This window comes from Canis lupus, chromosome 15 (genome assembly GCF_003254725.2).
Source record: "Canis lupus dingo isolate Sandy chromosome 15, ASM325472v2, whole genome shotgun sequence".
Classification (NCBI taxonomy): Eukaryota; Metazoa; Chordata; class Mammalia; order Carnivora; family Canidae; genus Canis; species Canis lupus.
In genome coordinates, this window is record NC_064257.1 from 41,662,809 (window position 1) to 41,690,786 (window position 27,978).

Consider the following 27,978-nt stretch of genomic DNA (forward strand, 5'->3'; position numbering starts at 1 on the left):
AACCATGACCTCTTTGAAACTCACGCATGTGTACCATCTTGCCCACAACCCCAGGGGCTTTTCAGGCTCCTCCAAGGAATTCTATCCTTCCTCCCCCCATAACTTCTCTGAAGCCTCAGCCTTCTCAGCGCCCTGCCCATCCTGGCAGTACTGCTGGAGCAGCAAGGGGGCCGGAAGACAGGGGCGGGGGGTGGGGTGGGAAGGAGAAAGGAATGAGTGTAATGATGCTGCTCTTGTCTCTTCACAATAACTTTTTCCCTTAAATCATTGCTTCAGGAATTGATACAAATAAAAAAGACAAAATCCTATGTGCTCCCAGGCCAGACAGATAGAAACACAGATAAACAGACAGAAAGATGAATAAATATATAAACAGCCCTTCCACTCCCCACAGAAAATATAGTCATACTGGCACTTTGGACTCCCTTTGCCTCTACCGCAGGACTCTTATAATTACCACAACTTGAACAAAATCCACCAGATGTCCATTTGCTCTTGGAAAATAGCTCCAATTGGATACATTTCTCAAAAGGTGATAATCCTAGACCTCTGTCTAGCCAAGACATTCTGTCCGTCTGCTTCTCCTGCCTGCAATCTGCCTCCATGTAGGGATTTTCCATCCCCCCTCTAAGCGTAATGTCATGCAGAAGACTCAAAGGGAAAGGTAAAAGGATTAGTAGATTGATCGATGGAAGATATTAATGCTCTTTCATGTTGGGTAGAAGAAGGCTTTGAGGTCCTCAGGAGAGAGGGTAGCAAGAGAATAGACCTCAAGTATTCAAAAGACTCTCTGGATTAAAATCCTATTAAAGTCACATCAGCTCCTCCAGGAGGCATTTTAGAAGGTTGAGGTTTCTTTAACATGTCACCATAATTAACCTTCCCTTAAGCTGTTTTGGGTGGGGAACTTTAGCAATTAAGAAACTGAAAACTTTCATTTTCTATCACCCACATGGCCTTTTGAATGGTTTAAAAATGAGAGTGGAAAGTGGTTTAGCCTAATTGATTCAAGGGGTTCAGATCTCCCACTTCAACCTGCTGTCAGACTCACTCCTGAGATCTGAGCCCCTCAAAAGAAAGGGCACTTTGTCGAGTGAAAGAATCAAAGGTTCAGGTCTACCATGATGCTTTTCTTCCTCTAATCATTCTCCCACTGAGTTCCATGGAAAGAACAACTCTGCAAAGGGATGGTTGTTTTCCCTATAAAGATCTGTTTCTGGGCCCACACTCCAGTTCACAAAACTGAGAAATCCAAAGAGCCACCCTTCTCTGCAGTGGCATGACAGTACTGTTTCAGAACTGTGGGCACCCTGAGCCACTATTTTGTTCTGAGGACACGGGAGTCCAGAAGCTGTGTCAGATAGGGGCAGCCAGTAGGCACTGGGATGACCAACAACCTGAATAAATAAAATGAGACACGTGTTGTTTTCAAGGGTTAGACCTACCAGTGTTGTCTTCACCAGCTCAAATGTCAACTGTTTCAAATGTCAACACTCTGCCAGATTCCATCACTTTGCCCTCATCATAACACCTGTCCCTAGACTATATTCACCGGGGTGTCTTGTTGCCCTTGCAGCCTCCAAAAGGGTAGTATTGAGACTTTCTCCCCCCAGCTCCTACCGCGATGTATGCTGCACCGGGGTGGCTTGACACAGGCTTACCCACAACCACACAGAGTTTACTCTGTGCCTGAAGGCAAGTCATGGCCTCTGATTTTTTACAATGAAATATTAAGGAGTCTGTTGGGCTGTAGGACCTTTGAGGTCATCTGCCAGTTCTCAGACTCTCAGAAAAAGTTGTTGTGTACAGGTTGGCTTTTCATGACTCCTGTGCTTGGGTCATGATTTATCATAACAATGATGATAATGGTAAGAATAGAGAAATCTATTAAATTCTTAAACAGACTCTACAGGGTTCCCAATGTTCCACCAGTGTTATTTCATCAATCCTACAAGGTAGATTCTTGTTACTCCCATTTGATGCAGTGGGAGATCGTGGAGGTCAGTCATTTGCCCAAAGTCACACCAAGTGTAGTACTCTCTGGTTCCGGACCTCTGGAGTCCTAACTATTTTTGCACATCTCCATTAAGAACCTCTTTTCTGAGCCTCCAGTTCAGGCTACCCGCCCTTCAGCTGATCTACATACATCTTTCCTGGCTCCCCAAGGAGCTGCCTGTCTGCTCAATTGCTTTGATTTCCTACCCCAGGACCCCAGCTGGCCTAGCCTCCACCTGCTCCAAGCAGAGGCAGAGTTTGCCCCAAGATCCGGCAGGCCCTTTGTCCTGAGGGCCTGCAGCTCCTGTTGCGAGCAGGTGGCCGGAACAGCAAGAGAAGGCGGTCATCAGCAAAGCAGCTTGGGAGGTGGAAGGAAAGGAAGGCAAATAAGGGTTGATCTGAGGAGGAATTCCAAGTGCTTGCCCCTCAATGACCTGAGCCCGTGTGCTTGGCTCTCCACACTCTGCAGGGGCAAAATCCAGGAATAAACTTTCCTTGTCTTGGTGATAGCCATAGGAGGACAAGGGCAGGAAGAGAAGAGATCTGCTGGGAAGGCCTTGGGGGTATCTTTTAGAAAATGTTTCAATGGCCTGTGCAAAGGGAAGACCCACATCTTTCCTCATTTTAAGACATCTCTGCCAATTAGAATGTTATTTTCAGCTACAGAGCTTGAAACCCCCTTGATCCAAAGTCTTCACTGTTTGGGGGGAAAAAAAAACTTTCGATTTTACAGTAGAAAAAAGTGTGTTTTGATTATTTTTTTGGGGAAAAAACAGTTCATCTCAGCAATCACACTCCTAAGTACCCAAAGGAGCTAAAAACTCATGTCCACACAAAAACCTGCACATGAATGTTCATAATAGCTTTATTCATGATTGCTAAAATTTAAAATATATAAAATTGCAGCAAGAGAAAGAAAATTATTAATATAAGAAATAACTATCTTGAAGAAGTGAAAAAAAATATTAAATGTCTAAAATGTGCTACGTACTCCTCTAGGTCCCTAACATACCTTCTGTAGCTTAATCCCCTGCAGTGGTAGATATTATTTTTTCTAGTATTTTTTTTGATGAGAATGTCGAGTTGCTTGTGTTGTAGAATCCCTCTGTTTCTTACCTGTGTCTTTCTTCTTATCCCGGGAAAGCTCATGAACAGTGGCACCAATGTCATGCCTCAAGATCTTGATGATGTTTCCCAGGACTGGCATACTACGTTTATCCAGATAGGTAAAAAATTCATACTCATCTTTCTTTAAGCGAGAAGGTCTGGATTCAATGTGGGTCAGGTTTATATCATTCTCCTAGAAAAGAGAATAGGGAGTGTGAAGGAGAAAATCACTGGAATTAACACAGACAAATACACGAAACTAGGGTGGTGTCTGGGTGGCTCAGTTGGTTAAGCATCCAACTATGATCTCAGCTCAGGTCTTGATCTCAAGTCATGAGTTTAAGCCCAACATTGGGCTCCATGCCCAGGATAGAGCCTACTTGAAACACAAGCACACACACACACACACACACACAACCAAAGTAAAACAACACAATAAAACACAGAGAAAGGAGGAACAGGATATATATATATATATATATATATATATATATATATATATATATATAAAGAAGGAAGTCCTTAAAGTATTGAAAGTTGTTTACTTTTCCTTACAAAACCAAGCAACAAAAGTGGGGGAAATAGTGCAAATGCTACAGAATTTAATCACATGTAAATCAGCTAAAGGCCTAGAGTTGCAAACCTAAGACTTTGGTTTGGTTCATATATCTAGGGAAGCAGTTGTCAAAAATGTTTACATAGGGAAATCTTGTTTCCCAAATGAAATCCTCTAGAATCTCAATAATAATAATATCTCAGTAAGTTAATAACACAGAAGCAACATTGCCCAGCTTAAATAGAGTCCCCAGGAGTCAGGCTTATTGGGTTTATATCAAAGTTCTCATATGGATTATAAGATTAAACAATTTACTTTCATGTTTCTAAAGCTCCCTTTTCCTGTCTGTAATTTGGTGATATTAATGATACCTGCTTCATAAATTTGTTGGGAGCATTGGTAGAGATGATGTATACATACCCTCGGATACATGGTAAATGCTCAATGAAAATTAGCTAGTATAGCTACCATTCATATTTTTATACAATTACTTTTCACTCAGATTATGCAAAAAATATATGTTGTATCTTCCAGGTACTGATCAACCCAGGTGGTTGATATATATCAGTGAAAAAAACAGACCCAAGATAGTTTCCTTTACAAAGCTTACATTTAAGTTGTGGGAGATAAATAACAAACAAAAGATAACTGATTTCTGTATTATTTTGTAATGGTTATGATAAAACAAGGCCAAGGGGAAAAACACAAAGCAGAGCAAGTGAAGGTTATAGCCAGTCCTGGGGGAAAGCAAGGACAAGCTGCAGTACTAAATAGGGTAGACACACAAGGCCTAATTGAGATGGGAAGATTCATGTATATGTGGGTTTTATTAAGTGCCAAAAACAAAAAAAAATACAATACTATAGCTCCTCAACTTTAGTGTCTTTGGCTGGTGATGTTTCAGCTATCATCAATTTTGTCATGAAAAAAATCATTTATGTATTTTGATTCTCAAATTTAAATGCATGGTAGTCATCTGCTTCTCATTCAGAAAGTCTGATTTCATTGACAGAGCCATTCTTTGTGAGGAAAGCCAAGAATATGCTCTATAGTTTCTTAAAACAAATAAATGATAGAGGTTGTCCCAAACATTTAAATGAACAAAATGTACCCTGAAAAGAAATCTAACTCGACTAATTCTAAAATTCCAAAAAATGAAATTCATCAATATTATAGTTCAGGAAGTATATCTTTTTTTTAAGAGGAGGGAGGGACAGAGGGAGAGGGAAAGAGAATCTCAGGCAGGCTCCACATCCAGTGTGGAGCCCGACACAGGGCTTATTCTTACTACCCCGAGATCATGACCTGAGCCAAAATCACTCAAGTAGGACACTTAACCAACTAAGCCATCCAGGTGCTCCAGGAAGTGCATTTTCTCCTTGATTGTTAAGGGCATACAGTTGAAGAGAAAACATGGATAATTAAAATGATGACATCTTTTAATTTTGATTATCACTTCATAGTTTAGAATTATGTTCTGTGAGTAGGTTAAGTTGTAAAACATGAAATCAGAGATGATGGTGCTTTGCCAGAAGTGGCCAGAAAGTTACTGGTATTCTGACCTTGTTCAATGCCTTCCCTGTCAGGGATACAGTGAGGATTCTACAAACATCAGCTTTTATCATTATTATTTACTTATGTGCAAAGCACTAAAAATGAAAACCCCTGAGTATAGCAAACACAATAATAAGTAACCTCACACAGGTATTCTTGCCACACTCTCTTCTGCATAATCCCCAAGGGCACATGATGGAACCATTGTTTATGGGCACCAACTGCAGAAATACACCCTTGACAGTGATGACTAGGTAGCCCAATGTGAGGGTCCCAACTAAAGAGAGAAAAAGTATGTGGAGGAGGTAAGATCAGAGAGATAACAGTTGCTCTGAAGCTTTCCAGACAAACAGAGGTAATTTCCTAAACAAAGCAAAGACCAATGTCATCCTTCTTGGCTCAGATAGAAAGAGAAGGGGTAAGTTCCACCTGCTATTTACCTAAGGTGAAAGTTTAAAGGAAGAAATAATAAATTCCTGCCTCGTGTAGAGCAGAAAATACAGCAAGGCCATGAACCAAGAGTGGACACACCTCTGGCATGCTCATTGGCAAGAGTACAGCTGGTGGTGTAAGGGATGAGAAAGGTGGGAGGTGGCAAAAAGCCTGGAAGACAGACTGGTGGTTGTGTTCAACATCCACACTCCATCCTTCACAAAAGCACTTCCAGAGAGAAGCCTCTTACTTTAGGAATAGCCATAAAACAACATATGCCCCATGACTCAGTTTTTATAATTCTGGAGATCTAACTTATGGGGAAAAAAATTCACCAAAATTTATAAACTAATTAAACTCCCACAATAGGGGAATGATTAGGAGAATTATAGTGGAATCACTCAATGGAGATGTGCCACCAATGAAAAGCAAGTAACATTCACAAATCAGTCAACGCTATATACCATTAACACATTAACAAAACAAAGGATTAAAATCACACAGTCATCTCAATAGACACAGAAAAATCAACTTGACAAAATATAACATCCGTTTATGACAAAAGCTCTCAACTAAACAGACATAAAAGGGACATACCTCAACATAATAAAGGCCATATATGAGAAACTCACAGCTAACTTCATACTCAACAGTGAAAAGCTGAAATTTTTTGCTCTAAGACCAAGAACAAAACAAAACATGGAAGCCCTAGCCACAGCAATTGGACAAGAAAAAAAAAATAAAAGGCATCCAAATTGGAAAGGAAAAGGTAAACCTATCACCCTTTGCACATGTCATGATACAACGTATAGAAAGCCCTAAAGACTCCACCAAAAAACTACTAGAACTAGTAAAAAAAAAAAAAATTCAGTAAAACTGTGGAAGAGGAAATAAACATGCAAAAATCAGTTGTGTTTCTATACACTAATAATGAGGTATCAGGAATAAAAATTAAGAAACCAATCCCATTTACAATTACCTCAAGCAGAATAAAATACTTAGGAATAAATTTAACCAGGATGTGAAAAACCTATACATTGTAAGACAGTGATGAAAGAAATTGAAGAAGTCACAAATAAATGGAAAGGTATACTGTGCTCATGAATTGGAAGAACTAACATTGTTAAAATGCCCACACTACCCAAAGCACTCAACAGATTCAATACAATCCCCATCAAAATTCCAAAGACATTTTTCACAGATCTAGAACAATGAATCCTAAAATTTGTATGGAACTACAAAAGACCATAAGTAGCCAAAGAAATTGAGAAAGAAGAACAAAACTGGAAATATTACATGCCTTGATTTCAAATGATACTACAAAGCCATAGTCATCAAAATAGTATGGTACTGGTACGAAAACAACCCATAGATCCTAAGTTAAGAGTCTCTTATAGTTTGTCTCCCTCTCTGATTTCATCTTATTTTATTTCCCCCTCCCTTCCTCTATGATCCTCTGTTTCTTAAATTCCACATATGAGTAACTGGGTGATTGGCACTAAGGAGGGCATATTACGTAATGAGCACCGAGTGTTAGATGCAACTGATGAATAACTGAACTCTACATCTGAAACTAATGATATGCTATACATCAATTAACTGAATTTAAATAAAATAAGATATATAAAAAATGAACACATAGGTCAATGAAATAGAAGAGAGAGCCCAGAAATAAACCCTTGCATATATGGTCAATTAATCTATGCCAAAGGAGAAAGAATATATAATGGGGAAAAGGAGAGTCTCCCTAATTAACGGTACTGGGAAAACTGGACATCTACATACAAAAGAATGAAACTAAATCACTATCTTATACATGAAAATAAATTCAAAATAAAGACTTGAATGTAAGACCTGAAACCATAAAAGTCCTAAAAAAAAATAGGCAATAAGCTTTTTGACACTGGGTTTAGCAGTATTTTTTTGAACCAATCTCTTCAGGCAAGGGCAACAAAAGCTAAAATAAACAAATAGGACTAAATCAAACTGAAATGCTTTGGCATAGCAAAGGTAACCACCAAAAAAAAAAAAAAAAAAGCAACTAGGAGATAATTGCAAACCGTACATCCAATAAGTGGTTAGTATCCAAAATATATAAAGAACTTACATAACTTAATATCAAAAAACAAACACCTCAATTAAAAAATGGGCAGAGGACTTGAATAGACATTTTTTCCAAAGAAGACATACCAACAGGTACATAAAAAGATGTTGAACATCATTAATCATCAAGGAAATGTAAATCAAAACCATACTGGTCAGATTGGCTATTATCACAAAGACAAGAAATAACAAGTATTGGCAAGGATGTTGAAAAAAAGGGAACTTGGATAGCATTGGTGGGAACGTAAATTGGTGCAACCACTATGGAAAACAGTATGGAGGTTCCTCAAAAAAATAAAAACAGAACTACCATACAGTCTATCAATTCCACTTCCAGGTATTTATCTGAAAAAAGTAAAACAAAAACACCAATTTGAAGAGATGCATGCATCTCTATGTTCACTATGATAGCCAAAAATGTGCAAGCAACCTAAGTGTCCATCAATGGGTGAATGGATAAAGAAGATGTGGTGTGTGTGTGTGTGTGTGTGTGCGTGTGTGTGTGTAGAATATTACTCAGCCATAAAAAAGAAAACTCTAAAGAAAAAAAATTGCTATTTGTACCAACATGATGGACCCAAGGTATTATGCTAAGTGAAATAAGTCAGACAGAGAAAGACAAATACCATAAGGCTTCACTTACATGAGGAATTTAAAATACTAACAACAACAACAAAAAAAAAAACAAATGGAAACAGACTCATAGATACAGGAAACAAATGTTGGTTACCAGAGGAGGTAGGAGTTGGGAAGCAGGAGAAATAGATGAAGGGGATTAACAGGTGGAAGCTTCTAATTACAAAGAAAATAAGTCATGGGCATGTGATGTACAGCACAGGGACTTTGTCAATACTATGGTAATGACTTTGGATGGTGACGATGGTAACCTGACTTCTGGTGGGGATCATTTTGAAAAATTTAAAAATATCAAATTACTATGGTGTTCACCTTAAACTGACAAGGTGTATGTCAATTTTACGTCAATTAAAATAAAAAACAAACCAAAGGGGGCACCTGGTGGCTCAGTTGGTTGAACCTCTGCCTTTGGCTGAAGTCATGATCCCGGGGTCCTGGGGGTATGTGCTTCTCCCTCTCCTTCTGGCCCTCAATCCCCACCAGTGCATGCTCTCTCCCACTCACTCTCTCTTTCTCTCTCTCTCAAACAAAAAAATAAAATCTTAAAAAAAACAAGTAACAACAACATGCATAAAGCCATGTCAGTAATCTACTCCAAAATATGTTAACAGTAGTAGTCTACAGATGATGGATTTACAGATAATTTTGTTTCCTTCTTTCTATTTTTTATCATACTTTGACTTTTCTAAAAACAACACTTATTACTTTTATAATGAAAAATTTATTTCTTAAATGGTTGCAATGACAACCACTTGGGAAAATACCCAGGATGCATATATGATAATTAAAACACATTTTAAAAAATTATGCCTGGGCCAAAAGAAAAAAAGAAAAAGACTAGAATAAAATGCATCCAAGTGAATTATTATGAGATTATGTATAACTTCTATTTAGTTGCCAAAAGCGTTATAATATCAGACTTATAATGAAAAGAGACATTTATCTTTTAAATGTGAGTGAAGTTTTCAGCTAAGGACACCCCGCCAAACTCTTTAAACTATTTCTTTCCCATTTGAATCAATTTGTTAATAAATAACTCTCAAGTTTGGCATGCAATTTCTTTACTGGAGTTTGTCCAGCTTATCAGTGTGGATCCTTAGATACCAATAATTTTGGTTGCTAAGAGAGGCTTTAGAGATGAACCTCCAAACCCAATTATGATCACAGCTACCTTTTAGTAAATTAATTTTTATTTTTAGGCAAAGGGGTCTGTGTAGGTTTACAAGTTGACCACATCACAGACATCTGAGTGAAGGCAAGGGAAGCTCGGAGAATTGTGGAAGGGAATTGTGAAGACAATTTCATGACTTGTCCAACAGAATCAACTCATAAAAGATAGCAAGGTAACACCTTAATCAGGATGGCTGAGCAGAGAGCATGGGGACTCAGAGAAAAAGAAACTGAAATGAACCTCTGATTTCAATAAGGATTAGCTAGAAACCCCTTCCTGCTCCCATCCTTGAGGAAAACTTTTCTAAATAAGGGTCTTGGTCACTAGTGAATAAAACTACAGATGCACAGAATTCACAACGGTGAAAAATGGATTTGCCCTTCTGGGTCTTTTCTGGCTTAGGGTCCATTCCTTCTTCTTCTGCTTCACTGCTGGAGAAAAGGAGAAGGGTACAGTGGGGAGAGTGGGCTTTGGAAACTAACCTGAGTTCAAGCTCTGGCTCTGCTGCTTTCCACCCTTGGACACAACAGTTGGTCCTCCTGAACTTTGGTTTATGGTTAAAATAAAGACAATAATATTACCTCGTAGCTCAGGGGGAAAATAAAAAAGGAGAAAAGCACCTCACACAATTTTGGCTTCCTTGATGGATATACAGTAAAGACTTACTATTATGCTTCGCCTCTTTCAACTTGATGTAAATATACATTCTCCAGGGAGGCAAGATGCCTTATGTTTTATGAGATGTTTCTCCCTTTTTATTTGCTTTACCCTAAATTTTTCTCAGCTTCTTTCTTTAAAGCATGTTTCAAAAAGGAGAAAGAAAAGCAGAAGGTACTTTCAGACAAGACTAGGCTGGCAAAGGAGAGTCTCTTGCACCACTACAGGCTGTTGCCTTAGAATAAACTTGAACGAAGTTAAGCTCTGGCCTATTCCAGAGGTTTCTGGGGGAAAATCAAAGATATTCACTAAGAATGTCCCAAATCGGGATCCCTGGGTGGCGCAGCAGTTTGGCGCCTGCCTTTGGCCCAGGGCGCGATCCTGGAGATCTGGGATCGAATCCCACGTTGGGCTCCCGGTGCATGGAGCCTGCTTCTCCCTCTGCCTGTGTCTCTGCCTCTCTCTCTCTCTCTCTCTCTCTCTCTCTCTCTGTGTGTGTGTGTGACTATCATAAATAAATAAAAATTTAAAAAAAAAGAATGTCCCAAATCATTGGTCTCACGTAAACTGACAGGAGCGTTCAACAACTCATTCAACCAAGCACCTTCCATGTGCCACTGTTCATGGTGCTGGGATATGTGTGAACAGGGTGGGAAAAATCCCTGCTCTTCCTGAGCTTACATTCTTGAAGCAGAAGATTAACAGTAACTATGAAAAATAAGTAGAAATATATATATTTCTACTTATTTTTAGAATAGACAATCTTCAGATTGAATGGAGAAAAATAACGCAGGAAGGAGGGATTGAATATTCTGGGGTGGGGGGGCTGCCATAAGGTGCTATTTTAAACAGGAACAGCTCAAAAAATAAGCCGATGATTTGTAAGTACAGATCTGAAGTCAACAAGAGAGAAAAGTATGAGGGAACCACAAGTGCAAGGGTCCTGCGGTAAGACAGCACACAATATGACTGAGGAAGGCCAAGCAGGCCTAGAGTGTCTGGAGCAGAATGAGCAAGAGGATGGGCAACAGGACATGAGGTGAGCCGTCACTGACAGGGACCTATGGGCCCTTCCCTGGACTTCACATTTCGCTCAGAGTGGTAATAAGAAGCTATGGAGGGTAATGAGGCAGAGAAGATACCTTTCTTGACTCACACTTTGAAAGAGGTGGTCTGTTTAAGAGTAGCCTCATGGGCCAAGGGCAGAAGCAGTCTGGAGGCCCCTGTAGTATTTGGGGTAAGAAATGATAGTTACAGGAGTAGAGAGGGGGACACAGGCATAAGGGGGACCTCTTATATGTTTTGCCCATCTTGTCCTGTGAGAGGGCCCGGAACCACCCTGGTAGAGCAATAATCTGGAAGTAAATCCACTGGGATGAATAGGAAATCAAACACCGTCAGAAAAGTGTGGGCCACACGATGAAATTGTGGCGTGAGCACCATATTTTTGCCCACCCTGCCCTGGAAAAGACTCCTCAAGTGGGTTCAAGCTGCACCATCAGCCAGATTCATGCCCTCTGGAGACCGTCCTCAGGGACACACTCTTGATCCCACTGGAAAAATCTCCGTTGTAATCTCTGGGCCTTTTCTGGCCTCTGTCTTCTCCGTCTCTGTTAGATTATCCCTTCACCTTCCCCTCATTTAGCTGGAGTTGCATCCAACTCAGGGGAGACTCCTCTCTGGGGAGAACTGGGGCCTCTTTAGAGAAAAGAACAGTTGTGTCCTTGTGTTCCTCTTCATACTTTTGCTCACCCCAAGGGTCACAAGATAGAATAGGCCCAGTTTCAGTCCAGGGCTCCCAAAGAGCAATCACAACTCATGTGATTGGGGTCATGGTACTCTTTAAATTGTCACCATGTGGGATCGAATTTCATAATAAAAGTTCAGAAAGTATATCCTGTGTTGCTCTTTCTCAGACACGTCCAGCTCTTAAGTGATTGAGCGGCTAAAACCCACACCAGTGTTCAATCTGAAGTCCTTGTAGTCAACCCTTGCCCGTGCAGGAGGGTTAGTGCTGCACCACCTGTGCGGGTGGACAATGAGAGCAACTTAAATGCCCACCAGTGGGACAGGATGCAGTACAGTCGCACATGAACACACAGCAGGGAGAACCAATGAGAACACTGAGCAGATCATCATGGCAACGTTTGTCATGCCATCATCAGGAGAGAAAGCTGCAGAATGACAGTCGTCATACAATTCCAACTTTACGAAGAGTCAAAGCTTGCAACTCTGTGCCCTACATCACTAATGGGCAGCCATATATAGCACAGTCTAAGAGGATGGGTGGGAATAATATCAGATTCAGATTAATCCCTACATCTGGGGAGGAAGCCCAGGGACTTTGGTCATTTCTTAAGCAGGGAGTGAGTTACATGGCTGTTCTTTGTATCATGATCCATATTAGGGCCTTTAAAGAAAATTTTAAGAAGTCATCTGGGTGGTAAGAACTTTTTTTTCCCCACCCCTAATGGAGCTCAAAGCTCTTCTTATTTTGATTGAAGAAGCAGTGTTCCTGTAGACATTTTACCGCTCACGACTGCTCTGGATCTACGGCCAGTGGGGTCAAGGCAACCCTCGTGATTCATTCTAGATCCTGTCCTGCTCTCCAGGCCCAGAGGTTACAGGCAGGACCTTAAAGTCCAAACTTCACATAGTAAACATGGCATATCTGCCTACATGTAACCCTGCAACCCAACCTCTGTCCCCAGGAACTCTGAGGTGGGCAGATACAAAGGATGTGAGGATTCTACGGCCTGACCGCTTGCTTATTCTCTGCCTTTAAGGGATGTGGTTCTTTGTTCTGGAATTCAGTTCCCCCCTCCTCTCTCTCCTGGCCACCCCCTTCAGGTGTCAGCTCAAACATTCCATCTGCAAGAAACCCTTCCTGGCTGACTCTGCCTTGTGGGCCCCTGAGCTTCTCTCCTTTCTGTAGGGGCAGAGAACAACCATGACTCGCCCCAGTCTCCCCAGCACCTTTACAGGATCTGTTAGCAGTGGATGCTAAAAAAAAAAACAAAAAACAAAAAACAAGAAAAACAAAAACAAAAACAAAAACAAAACATTAATTGAATGCATAAATATGAGAGGATGAGCTCACTGAATATCTGATACAGAAAAGGCACAGGTCCTCTGGGTACAGGCAGAGCATAGGATGTGAATGTGGCCAATACCGACTGGGCCTTTTCCATTTGTTTCCAAAAGCCCCGTCCATCGTGAAGACAGGAGGTGACCTCTGAAGCAGTTTTGGTTAAGTGTCTAACCTTGGGCAGCTTGCTTAGTCAGACCTCTGTGTCCCCATCAAGTAAACGGTGCTAATTGAGAATACCCATGAACTCAGTACTCTCCATCCATGTTTGCTCATTCCCTTCCTTAGAGAACTTACAGTAAGGTGATTAGTGGAATGCTAGCAGAGGGAGGGAGACCTCTTCTTTGCAACCTCCCCAGGGGCCTGACATCTGATTTTACAGCCTATTACGAAGCCACTTGCAGCAAAGACTCTCAAGAGACTATTTTTCCACAAAGGGGCGGGACACGAGCTAGTAGAGGCTAAAAATACAGAGAGCTACAGATAATGTTTAAATAAATGCATGAAGCACCGAAAATCAGAACAACTGAGGACAGTGAGATGTTTTCAAGTTCACATGTTTTCAAGTTTCATCTTGGTGTCTTCCTAACTATTTGACCCCAGTTCATGAAAACATCTGCTTCAGTCTCTCCCCATGAAGCCAACACAGTACTTCTGTATCTCTGTTATAAATACCCAAGTGATTGTGTTACATTCTGGTATTGTTACTAGCTGAGGTCAACAAGTCCACAGGTCCACTGGCAGGTAACAGCTTCCCTTCATGGGACAGCGATTTTGGTGCTAATCATCCGAGGAAAAGATGGGCTCCCAGGGAGGGAATGAAGCCTGACCATGGAAATCTGCCCTCACTCTGCAGATCTCAGGTTTTGTTTGAGGAGTTGGGATGCCCATAGGCACTCTTGACGGCGAGGGGCTAATGAAGCTGTCACCATATGGAGTTGGGACAGGGGTCCAGGTCATCTAGGTTCACACAACTCTTAGTCCTTGGTTTATTACTCTGAGCATGTACTAAGGTGTAGTTAAATGTCCCTGCTGCATGTCTGCTATGCTGCAAGCCATCGAAGGATGGTCCTGTCATCAAACATGGATGTGATTGGGCAGCCCGGGTGACTCAGAAGTTTAGTGCAGCCTTCAGCCCAGGGCCTGATCCTGATCATGAGACCCAGGATCAAGTCCCATGTTGGGGTCCCTGCATGGAGCCTGCTTCTCCCTCTGCCTGTGTTTCTGCCTCTCTTTCTCTCTGTGTGTTTCTCATGAATAAATAAATAAATAAAATCTTTTAAAAAAAAAACATGGATATGATTGCAGTGAGGGACTCCTAGGGTACAGAGGATTCTCCATATGGAATGTTCTCCCTCCATCGCCAATCTTAGGGGAGCTGGATAGATTTGTGGCCTTTGTCTCTATTAAGAACAAGTAAGTCTATTTACACCATGATTTTTGCTTAGATTCTGCCCTGCCTTTCACTGGCTGTTTTCACAGTGGGGATACTTCTGTGTAATGCCTTCTGGCACCCTTCCACAGTAGAAATGTTGCCTTTAAGTGATTCCAAATATGCCTCTTGTGATTTCTACACCTTGCCCTTTTACCTCTGAAGCAATAGAAAAAGTAGTATTTCTCTCCCAGAATAGCCCTTCAAATATGTCCTTGCCCCATCTTCCCTCTTCAAGACAAATAATCCTAATCCTTTAACACCTTTTCACATTGCTGAGAACTTAAGACTCCCTGAAGTTCAATGGCTCTCTAAAACTGATATGCAGAAACAAGAATAAACATTTATTGCGCTCTTACCATGTGTCAGGTACTCTAACAAACAGTCCACAAACATTAATTCATCTGATTTTCACAGAAGCCCTGTGAAAGACTCTTATTACCTTTATTTTTAAAAATATGGAAACTAAGCCACCAAGAGGTCATATAACTGCTCCAAGCTCATCCAGCTCATAGGCAGTGCAACAAGGTGTTGAACTCGGTTTGGTTCTAGACAGTATACTCTTAACCCAATACTGTTCTACTCCTTGGGCCCCCAAAACCTAGGTTATAACTGATGGTGTGGAGCTCATAACTCTAAAACAGCATGAATCTAGTGGAACACTAATGCCTGCAAAATATCAGTAGGCCTTCCCTGAACAAGACTGCCTGGCCAAATACATTTGGGGAATACCGGACACCATAACCTTGGATAAATACCCTCTCTGTAGGGCTTCCCAGGGCCTTTAATATGTTTGTGTGTGCGATGGCTTTCCAAAATCTAGACGGAGAATTTTCCAGACTTATTTACCCTTGGATCTCTCTTCTAATAAAATACCTATTCACATACAGAATTCGAAGGAATATTATTTAGGAAACACTGCATAAAGTGTAGTTTAGATTCTTTCATTAGTTTTACCTTTTATTATCTTTGGCTTCATTTTATATGGTCCAGAGGTTTAGTGTCAACTACATGATGTAGGGGTGTTGTCTGTATTTCCATCTAACACTCGCTCTTCTACCTCAGTCACCCTGATATCACGAGAGATGTAAATACACAACAAACACGCTGGGGCCCTCACAGTCTCTCTGCTCTACTGAGCTACTCTTGTTTCCTCTAATGGCCCTGCCCTGCCTGACTCTTGGTCCTTGCTATTTCCTTTTGAATGTTGACAAACTATATTAAGTAATTCATTCTAGATTTTTTTACCTTGTTTTGAAAAGAAAAATAAAAAATCAAGGCTTTGGACTCTCTCTAGTCTTCTAGCATCCTTCTGATCTTTATACTTTTTCTAAGATTTCTGACAGGGCTCATAGATCACATGTGGAAGGGATAGAAGAAGTGACTGAAAATATTAATTACATTAGAATTTAAAAGTTCAGTATGATAATGATACCATAAATTCAAGTAAAATAAAGAGTCTGGGAGGAAATATTTGTCATTCTACAGAAAGGTATTCAGATTACATAAAATGTCAAGAAATCTGTAAGGAAAAGGTAAAATTGCCACAGAAAAAATTTAAAATCTGGATGTACAAGTCACAATTTACAAAGGAATAAAATCTAAGGTCCTGTAATATGAAAAAACACCTTATCATCTCACTTGTAATCTGAGAAACAAAAATTAAAATGATAAATTGGTACATCCTACTTCTTCTACTGTCCAAGATTAAAAAGCAATGATAAACAACTAACCTTAAAAGTATAGAGAAATGAGTGTTCCCATAGCAAACTAAAGGTAGCATAAATGTTACAGGGTAATTTAACAGTTTAGAGGACAACTTAGTAGTTTCTTTTAAAACAATATATTGAGGGGCACCTGGTGGCTCAGTCTGTTAAGCATCAGCCTTTGGCTCAGGTCATGAACCGGAACCCAAGTTGGGCTCCCTCTGCCTGTCCCTCCCCTTCATCATCATCTCTCTCTCTCTCTCTCTGTCTCTCTCCCTCTCTCTCAAAAAAAATAAATAAATAAGACTAAAATATCCAAGCCTTAGGACCAGCAATTAAATTCTAGCTTAAATTTTTCTTTTCCAAATGCTATCCTTGAAGGCCCTTGCTTTTATTTATTTATTTATTTATTTATTTATTTATTTATTTATTTATTTATTTTTAAGAATAAATTTATTTTTTATTGGTGTTCAATTTTCCAACATACAGAATAACACCCAGTGCTCATCCCCTCAGGTGCCCCCCTCAGTGCCCGTCATCCATTCACCCCCACCCCCCGCCCTCCTCCCCTTCCACTACCCCTAGTTCGTTTCCCAGAGTTAGGAGTCTTCATGTTCTGTCTCCCTTTCTGATATTTCCCACACATTTCTTCTCCCTTCCCTTCTATTCCCTTTCACTATTATTTATATTTCCGAAATGAATGAGACCATATAATGTTTGTCCTTCTCCAATTGACTTATTTCACTCAGCAAAGCCCTTGCTTTTTTCAATTTGTATTTGTATGTGAGTTGATTTAGCTAAGCATTTTATTTTCAAAATTTGTGCATATATTTTGCTCTATAATGTGTACACAGCAAAGTGCTGGATTTTTATTGTCTGTTTCTTTCTGTAGTTCTTTCTTTTTTTATCTAAGAAGCTCTCTATCATTATTGTTTAGAATAAGCATAATTGATCTTCATATTTATAGTTTAATAAAGATTAACTCATTGAATGCCCCCCCAAAATTTCCACATTGCATACCAAAAACAACAACAAAGTACTGCAGAATTGTCTATGACTTCAGAAAATCGGAAATATCACAGATGCCCAAAATAGGGGGACAGATAAATAATATATGGTACGTGTATGAACTACTCTTCAGAAATTATTAAGTGGATCTGGATGTATCAACATGTATGTATCTCAAAATCACTGCATTCAGAAAAGAATACAGAACAATTCTTCCTGAATATTTAATTGTGCAACTACTCAGAGGGTTTTGCCTACAGTAAGTCATTCAGTCCTATCAACTACCCTTTGAAACAAATGCTAGTATTATTATGAGGAAACGAAGCACAGAGAAATTATGCAATTTTCCCAAAGCCACAGCTGTCTCTGCAGAGTCCATGTTCTGGGCTCTACTGAGCCGACCCCAAGAGGCTGCAGGACAAGTGTGAACAGCACAGCACTTGTCAATGTAGATATCATTTTCTTTTTTTTAAGGACTGAAATATAGAAAAAAAGTATACTAAACTCAGAATAATGCTGCGTTGGCCAGGAAGTCTGCAGCATGACAGGACTGATCAGAAAGGACTGCCACACATCTTTAATGCTGTAGTTCTTTATAAACAGTACGTTGATGTTTAATGTTTGAGACCATAATCATATAAGAAAAAAAATGAAAGTGAACCTGTCAAAATGTTAATAGTGGTTGATAGGGATGAGAGGGACTTAGGTAGTTATTATTCTTGCACTTTGATAACTGTTTCAATCTGAAAGAAAGAAGGAATACCTAGTGACCGGTCCCTTTCTCTCAAAGACTAGGAGGATGGAGCCATGATATTTGCATTAAAAAAAAACCTCCAGAAGTATTCAGATATGCAGGGACAGTTGTATTTGGGCAGAAGCATGGGGCACCAGAGAGAGCTCCTGGTTTGCCCATCCAGGATCCCGTCATCGCGATAGGTTAGCTGTGTGACCTTAAACAAATGCCTCAATCTTTCAGAACCCCACTTCCTTCACGCATAAAACATAGTCATATCTCCTCCACCAGGTTGAATGGGGACAGAATCAAGCATCCGCTATGCCTGGTACATCATATACTGTGGTTCCACAGACACTAGAATTCAATTTTCTTTTTTTTTAAAGATTTTATTCATTTATTCATAGAAAGAGAGAGAGAGAGAGAGAGAGGCAGAGGCAGAGACACAGGCCTTAGAAGGAGAAGCAGGCACCATGCAGAGAGCCTGACGTGGGACTAGATTCAGGGTCTCCAGGATCACACCCTGGCTGCAGGCGGCGCTAAACCGCTGCACCACTGGGGCTGCCCTAGAATTCAATTTTCTATCTTCCTTCAATGAGGATGGGAAGGAGGATAACTTAACTCTGCATTTTGCCAGTCTGTTTAGAAGGGCAGAAGGGAAGCCGATCCATCTAATGTCTAGAGCAAGTTCTGAAATATATTTGAAAAAAAAAAAAAACAAACCACAATACACATTGACAAAAAGCCCCTCCACCAATCCCGGTATGGTGACTTCTACTTCCTCCTCTGTAGATGTATATAATAATACCACTTATTGACCATGGCAGTTGAGTTTTAGATAATGCTTTAAAAAGTTCATCCAGAGTACACACACTCACAGACACACCACACACACACCCTCCGGGTGCATTTTAGCTAGCACTGGTAATTTAGTTGCTTGTGGTTTATTTATTAGGTTGAAAACATCCTGTTAATTTACTATTATTTAATTTATTAACTGATTAAGGCCTGACCTCTCGAGGGAAAATGCTGATTAACTGTATAATACAAAGACTAGAATGTTGCATAGGAGCATTTTACAGATTCATTTTTCCTTATGAACAGTTTGTCATTCAGAAAGTGCTCTTTCTTCTCTGTGTTGCTTGCTCTCATTCAGGCAGACATCCCCCTCCCCCCCACCTCCTATGGATAGACATGTTCAATGTTTTTAAAAATAGGCTTTATTTTTTTAGATAGATTTTAGATTTATTTTAGATTTATAGAAAAACTGAGATGACATATAGAAATTTTTCGTATACTCTGCACCCAGCTTCCCTTACTATTAGCACCGTACGTTATTGTGGAATGTGTAGTAGAACCAATGCACTAATACTGATGCATGTTCATGAACTAAAGACCATACTGTATTTTAATTTTTTCCTTTATATCTAATGTCCTTTTCCTGTACCAAGCTCCCACTCCAGACCCACACTGCATTTAGAGGTTATATCCCATTAGGCTCCTCCTCTTGACTGTGACAGTTCCTCAGACACTCTTTGGTTTTGATGATCTAAATAGTTTTGTTGAGTGTGGGTCAGGTATTTTGTACAGTGCCCCTTAATTGAGACTTGTCTGATGTTTTTCTTCTAGCTGGATTGGGATTATGGTTTCAGAGGAGGAAGACCACAGAGGTAAAGTGCTGTTATCAAGCCCTATCAAGGGTTCTTCCTACCTACATGACTTATCACTGTTGATACTGACCTTCATCACCTGGCTGAGCTACTGTGTATTGGTTTCTCCATCCCCTTTCCATCCTGTCCTGTTTAGAAGAAAGTCACACTGTGCCCCCCACACTTAAAGAGTGGAGAGTGATGCTGTTCTTCTTTGAGTATAGAGTATCCACTTAAATTATTTGGAATTCTGCATGAGAGATGTGTCTCTTCTCCGTTGATTTATGCATTCAGTCACCATATATAATTTTTTTAAAGATTTACTTATTTGACAGAGAGAGAGAGAGAGAGAGGTGGTGGGGAAGGGTTAGAGGGAGAGAGAAATCCAAGCAGACTCTACATTGAGCCCAACATGGGGCTCCATGTCACGACCCTGAGATCATCACCACAGCTGAAACCAAGAGTCAGACACTTAACTGACTGTGCTACCTAGGTACCCATGCGATATAATTTTATTAAAGAATTTAGAGTAAAAAATAATTGGTTCAAAAATATTCCTTCTTAAAATCCAGGACAAAAAAATTAAAAAATAAAATAAAGCCTAATTTGCTTTGCTTCTAATTAATTTCATTCTTAAGTGAACATTAAATATGCATAAAACTGGTCTGTAGAGGATATAAAGATGACTAAGCCAAGGTTCTCTGCCTGAAGCACTTTAAAAGTAAAGTGCTTTGGGAATACCAAAAAGATAGTAATTAATTCAGGAAAAGCTTGATAAAAGATGTCTGAAACCATGGCCAGCTTCCTATGTGTACAACTCGTGATTCTGAATGATTCACAGATTCTGATTCTGTGAATAGAGACACAGCAGTTCTGACAGAATGGAAGACTTCACTAAGGTCACACAGTTGGTTAATGTTAAGTGCCTGAGCTGAAAATCAAGCCTCTCAGTTCCAGATCCCATGTTCTTCTCCTGGCATTCAATTAGAAAATAACCCAGAAGTCTGCTATGCATTGTCCAAGGCAGAAATGAATGTTTACCTCAAATAATCGCAAGACTTTGGCCAGGGCACCAATTTCTTCTTTGAGTGAGAAGATCAGTGATATGGCACCATTTTGGTTGGAGTTGTCTTCAATGTAGCTTGTTTCCTACAAGATGAAGTGGTCTTGATTACAATGTTTTCCTGTGAAATCTTCAAGGAAGAGTCTAGCATAAACTTTCTCTTCTAGTTAAGGCCTGGAATACAATACGCTACATATATTCTACACAGAAGGACCCAACTTCTGGGAGAAGATAAGTAAGTTAAGGGAAGTGATATTTTCAATGATGCCCCTAGGTCAGAATTCAATTTCAGAAACCTTTATTCAGTGATGTTACGGTCATCCTATAGATTCAATAGCTTTTAATGAGCACCTACCAAGGGCCAGACACCATTATAGCTCTAAGATCCGAAAATGAATAAGACAATGCCTCATCCTTCAGGGCCTCAATATTTGGCTTAATAGACACACAACACGGAGATCCTCAGAGATGGTATAATACAGTTCAAAAACTGTTCAGGAAAACACTGAAAAATACAGTGTACAAAGTACTAAAAATAGGTATTTGAGACCAAAGATCTGGGTTGAAGTCCTCTGTCTTTCAATTACCGGCTGAAACACTTTGGGCAAATAGCTTGGCCTTCTAAGTTTCCTCATCTAGAAAATCATGCTAATAATAAGCCCTGTAAGCAGTATTCACATGATGAAAAAAAAAACAATAGAACAGTTTACATATAAAAATGATGGAAATATTATAAATACACAAGAATGATTGTTTGGCCTTTGGCAAGGATCTCAGGGAAGCATCATGCTCAGGAAAGCTGTATGTCCTGTAAGCTAGGATCTAAGATATCCAGTTATTGAAAGAGTCAAAAAATACATAAAAGTAACACAAATGACCTGCCAGAAGATGGATGTCTTACACTAAATAAAATATGACAAGGATCTAGCACTTTCCACCTTCATATGACAGCAAACTAAGGTGCAATTAGGGTTGGCATTGCAGGGTTTGCTGCAATCTTTAAAAACTATACAGTCAAGTTTTATAATAATATCTAAAGTTCCCTGTGTACCCACAAATAAATAGCATGTACCTAAAACCAGGAGGAAAAACAAAACAAAACCATGCAGGACAATTACTCTCTTGTAAGAAAGTTAATGAAATTAGTGGAATGGGTATTACGTCAGCTCAGTGAGAAGCCTTGTTGAGAGCCTGCCCAATGACTCTCCCAGTAGCTCTCCCAGTGACTCGGCATCATCATAAGCCCTGCTGAAATATTGAGACCCTCAAAATGAAGTTCTTTTCATTCAAAAAATTAATATTTTCCAAGAACTCCACCGAAACCAAAGGTGTGGGGCAAAAACCAAAATCATCAGCAGGGTGCTTCAGTGAATGGGAAAACTGAACTGTTACATACCCCTAAATGGACCATGATGTTATTTTTCTTGAATACAGATTTTTTGTCTTTTTTTTTTAAATTCCAGTATAGTTAATCTACCATGTATGAAGAGTCTATAATGTTCCAGGCATTAGAACAAGCACTCGGTTCGGATCATCTCATTGAATGTTGGTACAATTCAGGAGGTAGGTTTTATTATCTACCAAGTGTCCGCTCTTATTGACAACAAAAAGAAGCATCAGAGAAGGTAAGTAATTGCCCTTAGGTATGCAGTCAGCGACAGAGCCAGGGCAGGACCCCACACCATGGGACCCCAGCCTACATCCGTCTGTGACTCACAGCTTCTTGCAGGACACTGCCCTGCCTCCCCCTTTTTAAACCCTGCCAGAGATATGCACAGGAGTCTCTGACACTACTCTTCTTCCTCCAGAGCACACTGAGCCCCTAGTCCTTCCTGGTTTCCTTGAAATGACAAAAGATTTCCATTTCTGGTTCCATTGGCAACATTCTCTTCTGTTGGCCTCCAAGAAAAGTAACACATTCCAGGTACACCTTAACAGCCACCACCTATGACTAGGGCAATTCAGACTTGAATGCACCCCTCCCCAACCCTCCCATCACCACCACCTTCCTGCTCCTGTGTATGTCCAAGTCCTAACTGACCTTTCCCAGAAATGACCCTCGGGGTCAGGTCAGGCCCTTCTTTTGTTCCCACTGCTCCCACACTAATCCAGCTCTTAGTGATCTGTATCCATCCAACCTAACAGAATTTCTCTTGTGTCCTCTTTCTGCTCAGAATTCTTTAAAGGCTCCCCATGGCCAGCCGGATAAAATACCTCTTTCTGATATTCAGGAGTATCTCGGTACCTCATCTCCCGAGTTCCGCCCACAGGACTCACCTCACCAGCAAACCAGCTTTCTCTTTGTCTTTTCAGCTTCTCCTTAAAGCAAATGCTCTGCACCACCCTCCTGCCTCCCTTTTCAAATATCTTAGCTCCCTTCAAAAGTCCTCTTGGGTCTCCCTCCTTACAGGAGACCTCGGTATTCCCAAGCTGACATGAATACTCCCTCCTGGTTCTAAGCATTCCGTTCAGCTTCTGATGCCCACATGACACTTGACTGGCAGAGCTGGCCCTATCTTTAGAGTTCATCTAGTTCCACCCCGTATTTGGCAGATGCCACAATGCCAGAGAAAGGAAGGGGTGACTCCTCTGAAGTCCCACAGGTGGAAGGTAGCAGGTCAGTTACCCAGACTCCTAAATATCATTCTAGATAATTCCTTCTGCTACGGGCAATATATTCATATTAAGCTCATGTTTCCTGTAGACCAGGTATTCAACACTACTCCTGACCGCCTACTCTTACCCACATCTGTCCCCTTCACTTTCTCCCCACAAGCTTCCTAGATCAGAGTTCTTCAATGAATATTCCTTGTTTCTCCACTTCAAAATTACCTGGGGATGATGCCCTGTTCAAGTGCAGATGTCTGGGCCCCGCCGCCCTAACCTATCAAATTTGAGTGTCTGGGGTAGGATCTTAGAATCTGCATTTTCAGAAGACCCCAGATGATTCTTAACCATGGAAGACTTTAAAACCACTGGTAAATGCACAGATTATTTTTAATTATGGCTTTTCCCAAATGTATCTTCAAATTCACATTTACCATATGATAAGATACTACTCTTTCTTGTTATTAATATTAATAATAGGACTTGCCATTGAATGAACACCCACTGTGTGCCAGGAGCCATACTTGGTGCTTTTTATAGCTAATGAACATCATCGCTGGCAGCAACTAGCACTGTTTCAAGACTTTACAGGTAATTAGCTCTCTAGTCCTTACAGTAGCACCAGGAGGTGGGTGCTATTATTTTGCAAATGAGGAAATAAGCTCTGCAAGTTTCAGTGGATTGTCCAAGGACACTCAGCTAATGAGGGACAGAGCTTGGACTTGAACATAGATCCAATAATTCCACATCCTTCTGCCTCCTAGTGACACACCCAACTGAGACAACAGCTCCCCTTTTCAAAATTTGAGGGACTTTAAATGAAAGAAAGCTCATGGATGTTTGTGAAATGGTATGGCCTTGGGTGGATTCAGATCCTAGTGTCGCCATGTTGATCCAGCATGGGGCCTTGGGCAAATCTCTTCCAGAACATAGGCTCATCATCTATATCTTGTTTTCAAAAGGCATGAGAGCAGACTTAGAAATATATGTACACCCAGGATGGGTAAAAGTTAGAGAAAAGTATCTCAGAAACCAAATAGGAGAAATAGGGCAGAGAAAGATAACTTTACTAGCACCCAGCAAGGAAAGAATTTTGATCACAAGGCAATACACTTAACAGGAAAAATACGATCTCCATGGTTGCGTCTAACAAATACACTCTGTAATCTTTGGAAAAGAGCATTTTTCAAAATCACACGCAAGATTTAGCTAGGTATTCCAGGGGCACTTTCAATCTTAGTGCTTTCTGGAGCTATGGTAGGAAGCTTGTAATCGGGTGTGATTAATGCGTACACACCCACGGTATAAGATGACAAGAAACAAGATGCAGACATCTTGCCGTGGACACAGCATACTCTAGATTCCAGTGCGTCTCTGCAGGAGGAAGCTGTGTGCTCCAGGAGTGCCCCAGGTATGGAGGTGAGATCTGCATTTGATCACTGGCTTCGCTGTTCAGTGCTATGATTCCCCTCACCTTGTACCCCACTGCCCTGTTCTATTTTTCTTCACAGCATTTTTCTCTACATGAAATGATGTGTCCGTCTGATTAGTTTTTGTCTTATTTTTCTCCTCCACTAGAATACACGTTTCACTGGTGCAGAAACTCTGCTGTGCCTGGCACATAGTAGATGCACAGTGAGCCTGCTGGGTGAACGAATGGACCAAACAGCTCTTGTAGGGTTGTTATGTGTAGAGCACTTGACATATCACATGCTTTCCAGGCTCATGTCCGAATTATGTCCAGCATGTTCTGTTCATCTATGTCGGGAGCTTCGAGAAGGCATAAACTATGTCTTTTTTGCAGACTCTCAGAGCCGGAAGGCATCCTAACTGTCCCCCCTCAACCTAGTCCAAACTGCCCCCCCTCAACCACCACCTTGAGGTTTTACAGATATCAGACTGAGCCCCTTCCTCCTAGCTGGGTGACTTCCCCACTCCACAGCTTTAGTAGCCCAAAGACACGAGCTCACGGCTCCTGACTCCATACCCAGGATCCCACCCTGGTGTAGCTATACCAACCACGGTGCTTGACTCAGTGCTTATCTCTCTTGCCAATGCTCCAGACACATTTTGTTGAGTAAACAAACCAGTTCTGGCTAGACACCATTCTCCAGGAACTGTGCTAAGAGCTTTACAGATACTATTTCATTTAATTCTTATAGCAATGCTAGGACATGGGCTTTTTATTCCAATTTCAAAATGAAAAATCTGAAGCTTTGCAAAGTTAACTATCCTGCTTTCAATGCCAGGCCTGCTCTAAATGCTCCTCCCTATCCCCCAGTCATCAAGAGTGACAATCTATGGTTCTCAGTCTTCTAACCTCCCATGGCTCCCTAACCAGATCACTTACCCCCATCCCCCCATGGTTGTGGGGGCCCCCTGCCAATGGCACTGAAACTAAACAATGACAGAGCCAGCATTTGTTCTGGGGTTTGATGCCCTGTCCCTCCTCAACATGAAGGTCTCTCTACCAAGCACCGCACATCTTTTTCAAAGGAAGTCTTTCTCACAGGACTCAAAAAAAAAAAAAAAATCAGTCCAAAGTTCTGTGGTCTCTCTAGTTGTACTAAAACATCAACCATCCTTCCCCCCACTGCCTGCCTATCTGTTCTCTAGATCGCTCCCACTAATCCTACAGATGACACACGTCTATAAACCGGTGTTATCTCCCAGAGCTGCGCTTTCAGTCTGAACCCTAGAGCCTAGGAGTGCAATACTCAGTCACAGAGTGTATTCTGCAATTGTTCACCTCAAGAGAAAAGGCAATGAATCTCGGAGAACAGAACACACCCCGAGCACATCCCCAGTCACATCTAGGATTCTCTCACATTCCCAGTTCAGGGATAAGGCTTCTTCATCTTCCACTCTGTTTAATTTTCTCTTTCCCCAGGTCTGAGTAAGTCTAAGACTTCCTCAGGCCTCATTTTCTCCAGAAGTTGAAGAAGGATACAATTTCTTCCAATTTTGCCATTTTGAAAGCTGGCTGAGAGCACTTCGTGAATATTACAGGAAAGTGGATCTAGAAAAATCCCATCTCCCATTCCAGATCATTAAGATGCAGCCACTGCAGGGCAGGACAGAGAAAGCAGGCAACAGAGAGGGACAGTGACCTGCCCAGAGACGGACGGCTCTGATCCAAGACTCTAGGAGATCAAAGCACTGTTTCCCTTAAAGCCGCACAGGACAAGTGTCCTTCCCTCGGGAACAGGCGTTGAGGGCCTGCGCTATCTGTTGCCTTCCTGGATATTTTTATCACCTTCAAATAAATTCAGATTCCTCCGTGAGCTTCTAAGGGAGGAGGAAACACCCACATTGCATTGCTCGGGCCCTTTTCCACCGAGGCCCAAACTCCCTTCCCTCCTGGCTCAACCAGGCCGCCCAACGCACCTGCCCGTCGGAGAGCTTACTGCCGGAGCCCCGGTGTTCCAGGACCTCCGCGGACATGCCGGCCCCTGTGCACCTGGTCCCTACCGCTGGGGCCTTGGTGGCAGGCAGTTCTGCAGGCGACACGTGCTGCTGAGGTTTTAAACCTGGTGCTGGAGGAGAGGACAGATTCCAAGGATGTCCATGGCAACGCCCCCCGGTGGGCGTTGTCCTGACGCAGGGGTGCAGGGCTGCGCTCGGGCCACCCCGGGGGGAGGGGAGAGTGCTGCGGGCGCGGGAGGGGAGCCCCAACCTGGCTGCCAGCTCTGCACTGAGCTGAGGCTCCCCGCAGCCTCCGGGGTTAGGCGGGGCTGGCCAACCCAGGACTGCAGGCCTCGGGGAGTGGGTTCTCTGCAGTGCATTTGACCTTGCCTCCGCTCGTGACAGGTGACAGGCTTTGCAAGAAATCATCCTTTCTTCCCCGACCCCTGTCCCCAAAGGAGCAGAGCCAGGATCCTAATTTAAATTTCGATGACTGGTGCGGGCAGGGTCCCCGCTATTAACCATTAAGCCAACTATCTTTCCGAGCTTTGACTTCAGAGAGCTAATCAGGAGGGAAGGGAGCATTGTAAACGCTGAGAACAGCAGCTAAAGAGCAAAGGTAAGAGCACAACCTGGTTCAAGATGCAGTCGCCTGTCCTTGAGCTGTTCACACACCTGCTGGGCGCCCCGAAAAGACAGTGGCATTGCCACCCTGCCAGGATCTTGTGAGAATATGAGTAAGCGTAAGAATGAGGAAATGCATTAAGCATTGAATACGGTTCTTGCTGAATAGCCTCAAGCTCAATAAATAGAAGAGCCTGTTTAAAAGTGTGGGACAATGGGTCACCAAGCACCTCTCCTGTGGGGCCAGGTGGCATTCCAGGCACCGAAGAAAAAGCAGCAAGTGAAACCGAGGGCCCTGCCTCCCCAGCCAGGCTACTGTTATGTGTGTGTGACAGAAAAGGAATTAGTAAATGAACCTAGTCAGAGCTCAGCCTTCAGAAGAAAATACAAACAGAAGTAGGGGCTGGGACTGAGCTGGTGGACATTGGAGAGCGGACTCCAAGTAGGTGGGA

At 41.5% G+C, this 27,978-nt stretch overlaps 1 protein-coding gene across 1 annotated transcript in view; it reads right to left on the minus strand.

Annotated features, from left to right (window-relative positions):
• The window catches only part of PAH (phenylalanine hydroxylase), a 79,696-nt gene extending 52,654 nt beyond the window's left edge, over positions 1 to 27,042 (minus strand). Inside the window, exons 1-3 of the mRNA XM_025439033.3 lie at positions 26,885 to 27,042; positions 20,869 to 20,976; positions 3,112 to 3,295 (exon numbers count right to left, since the gene is read on the minus strand). Of these exons, the coding sequence (XP_025294818.1) occupies positions 3,112 to 3,295; positions 20,869 to 20,976; positions 26,885 to 26,941 (349 nt within the window). The 5' untranslated portion in view covers positions 26,942 to 27,042. The remainder of the gene's footprint in view (positions 1 to 3,111; positions 3,296 to 20,868; positions 20,977 to 26,884) is intronic.
• Between the last annotated feature and the right edge of the window lie 936 nt (positions 27,043 to 27,978).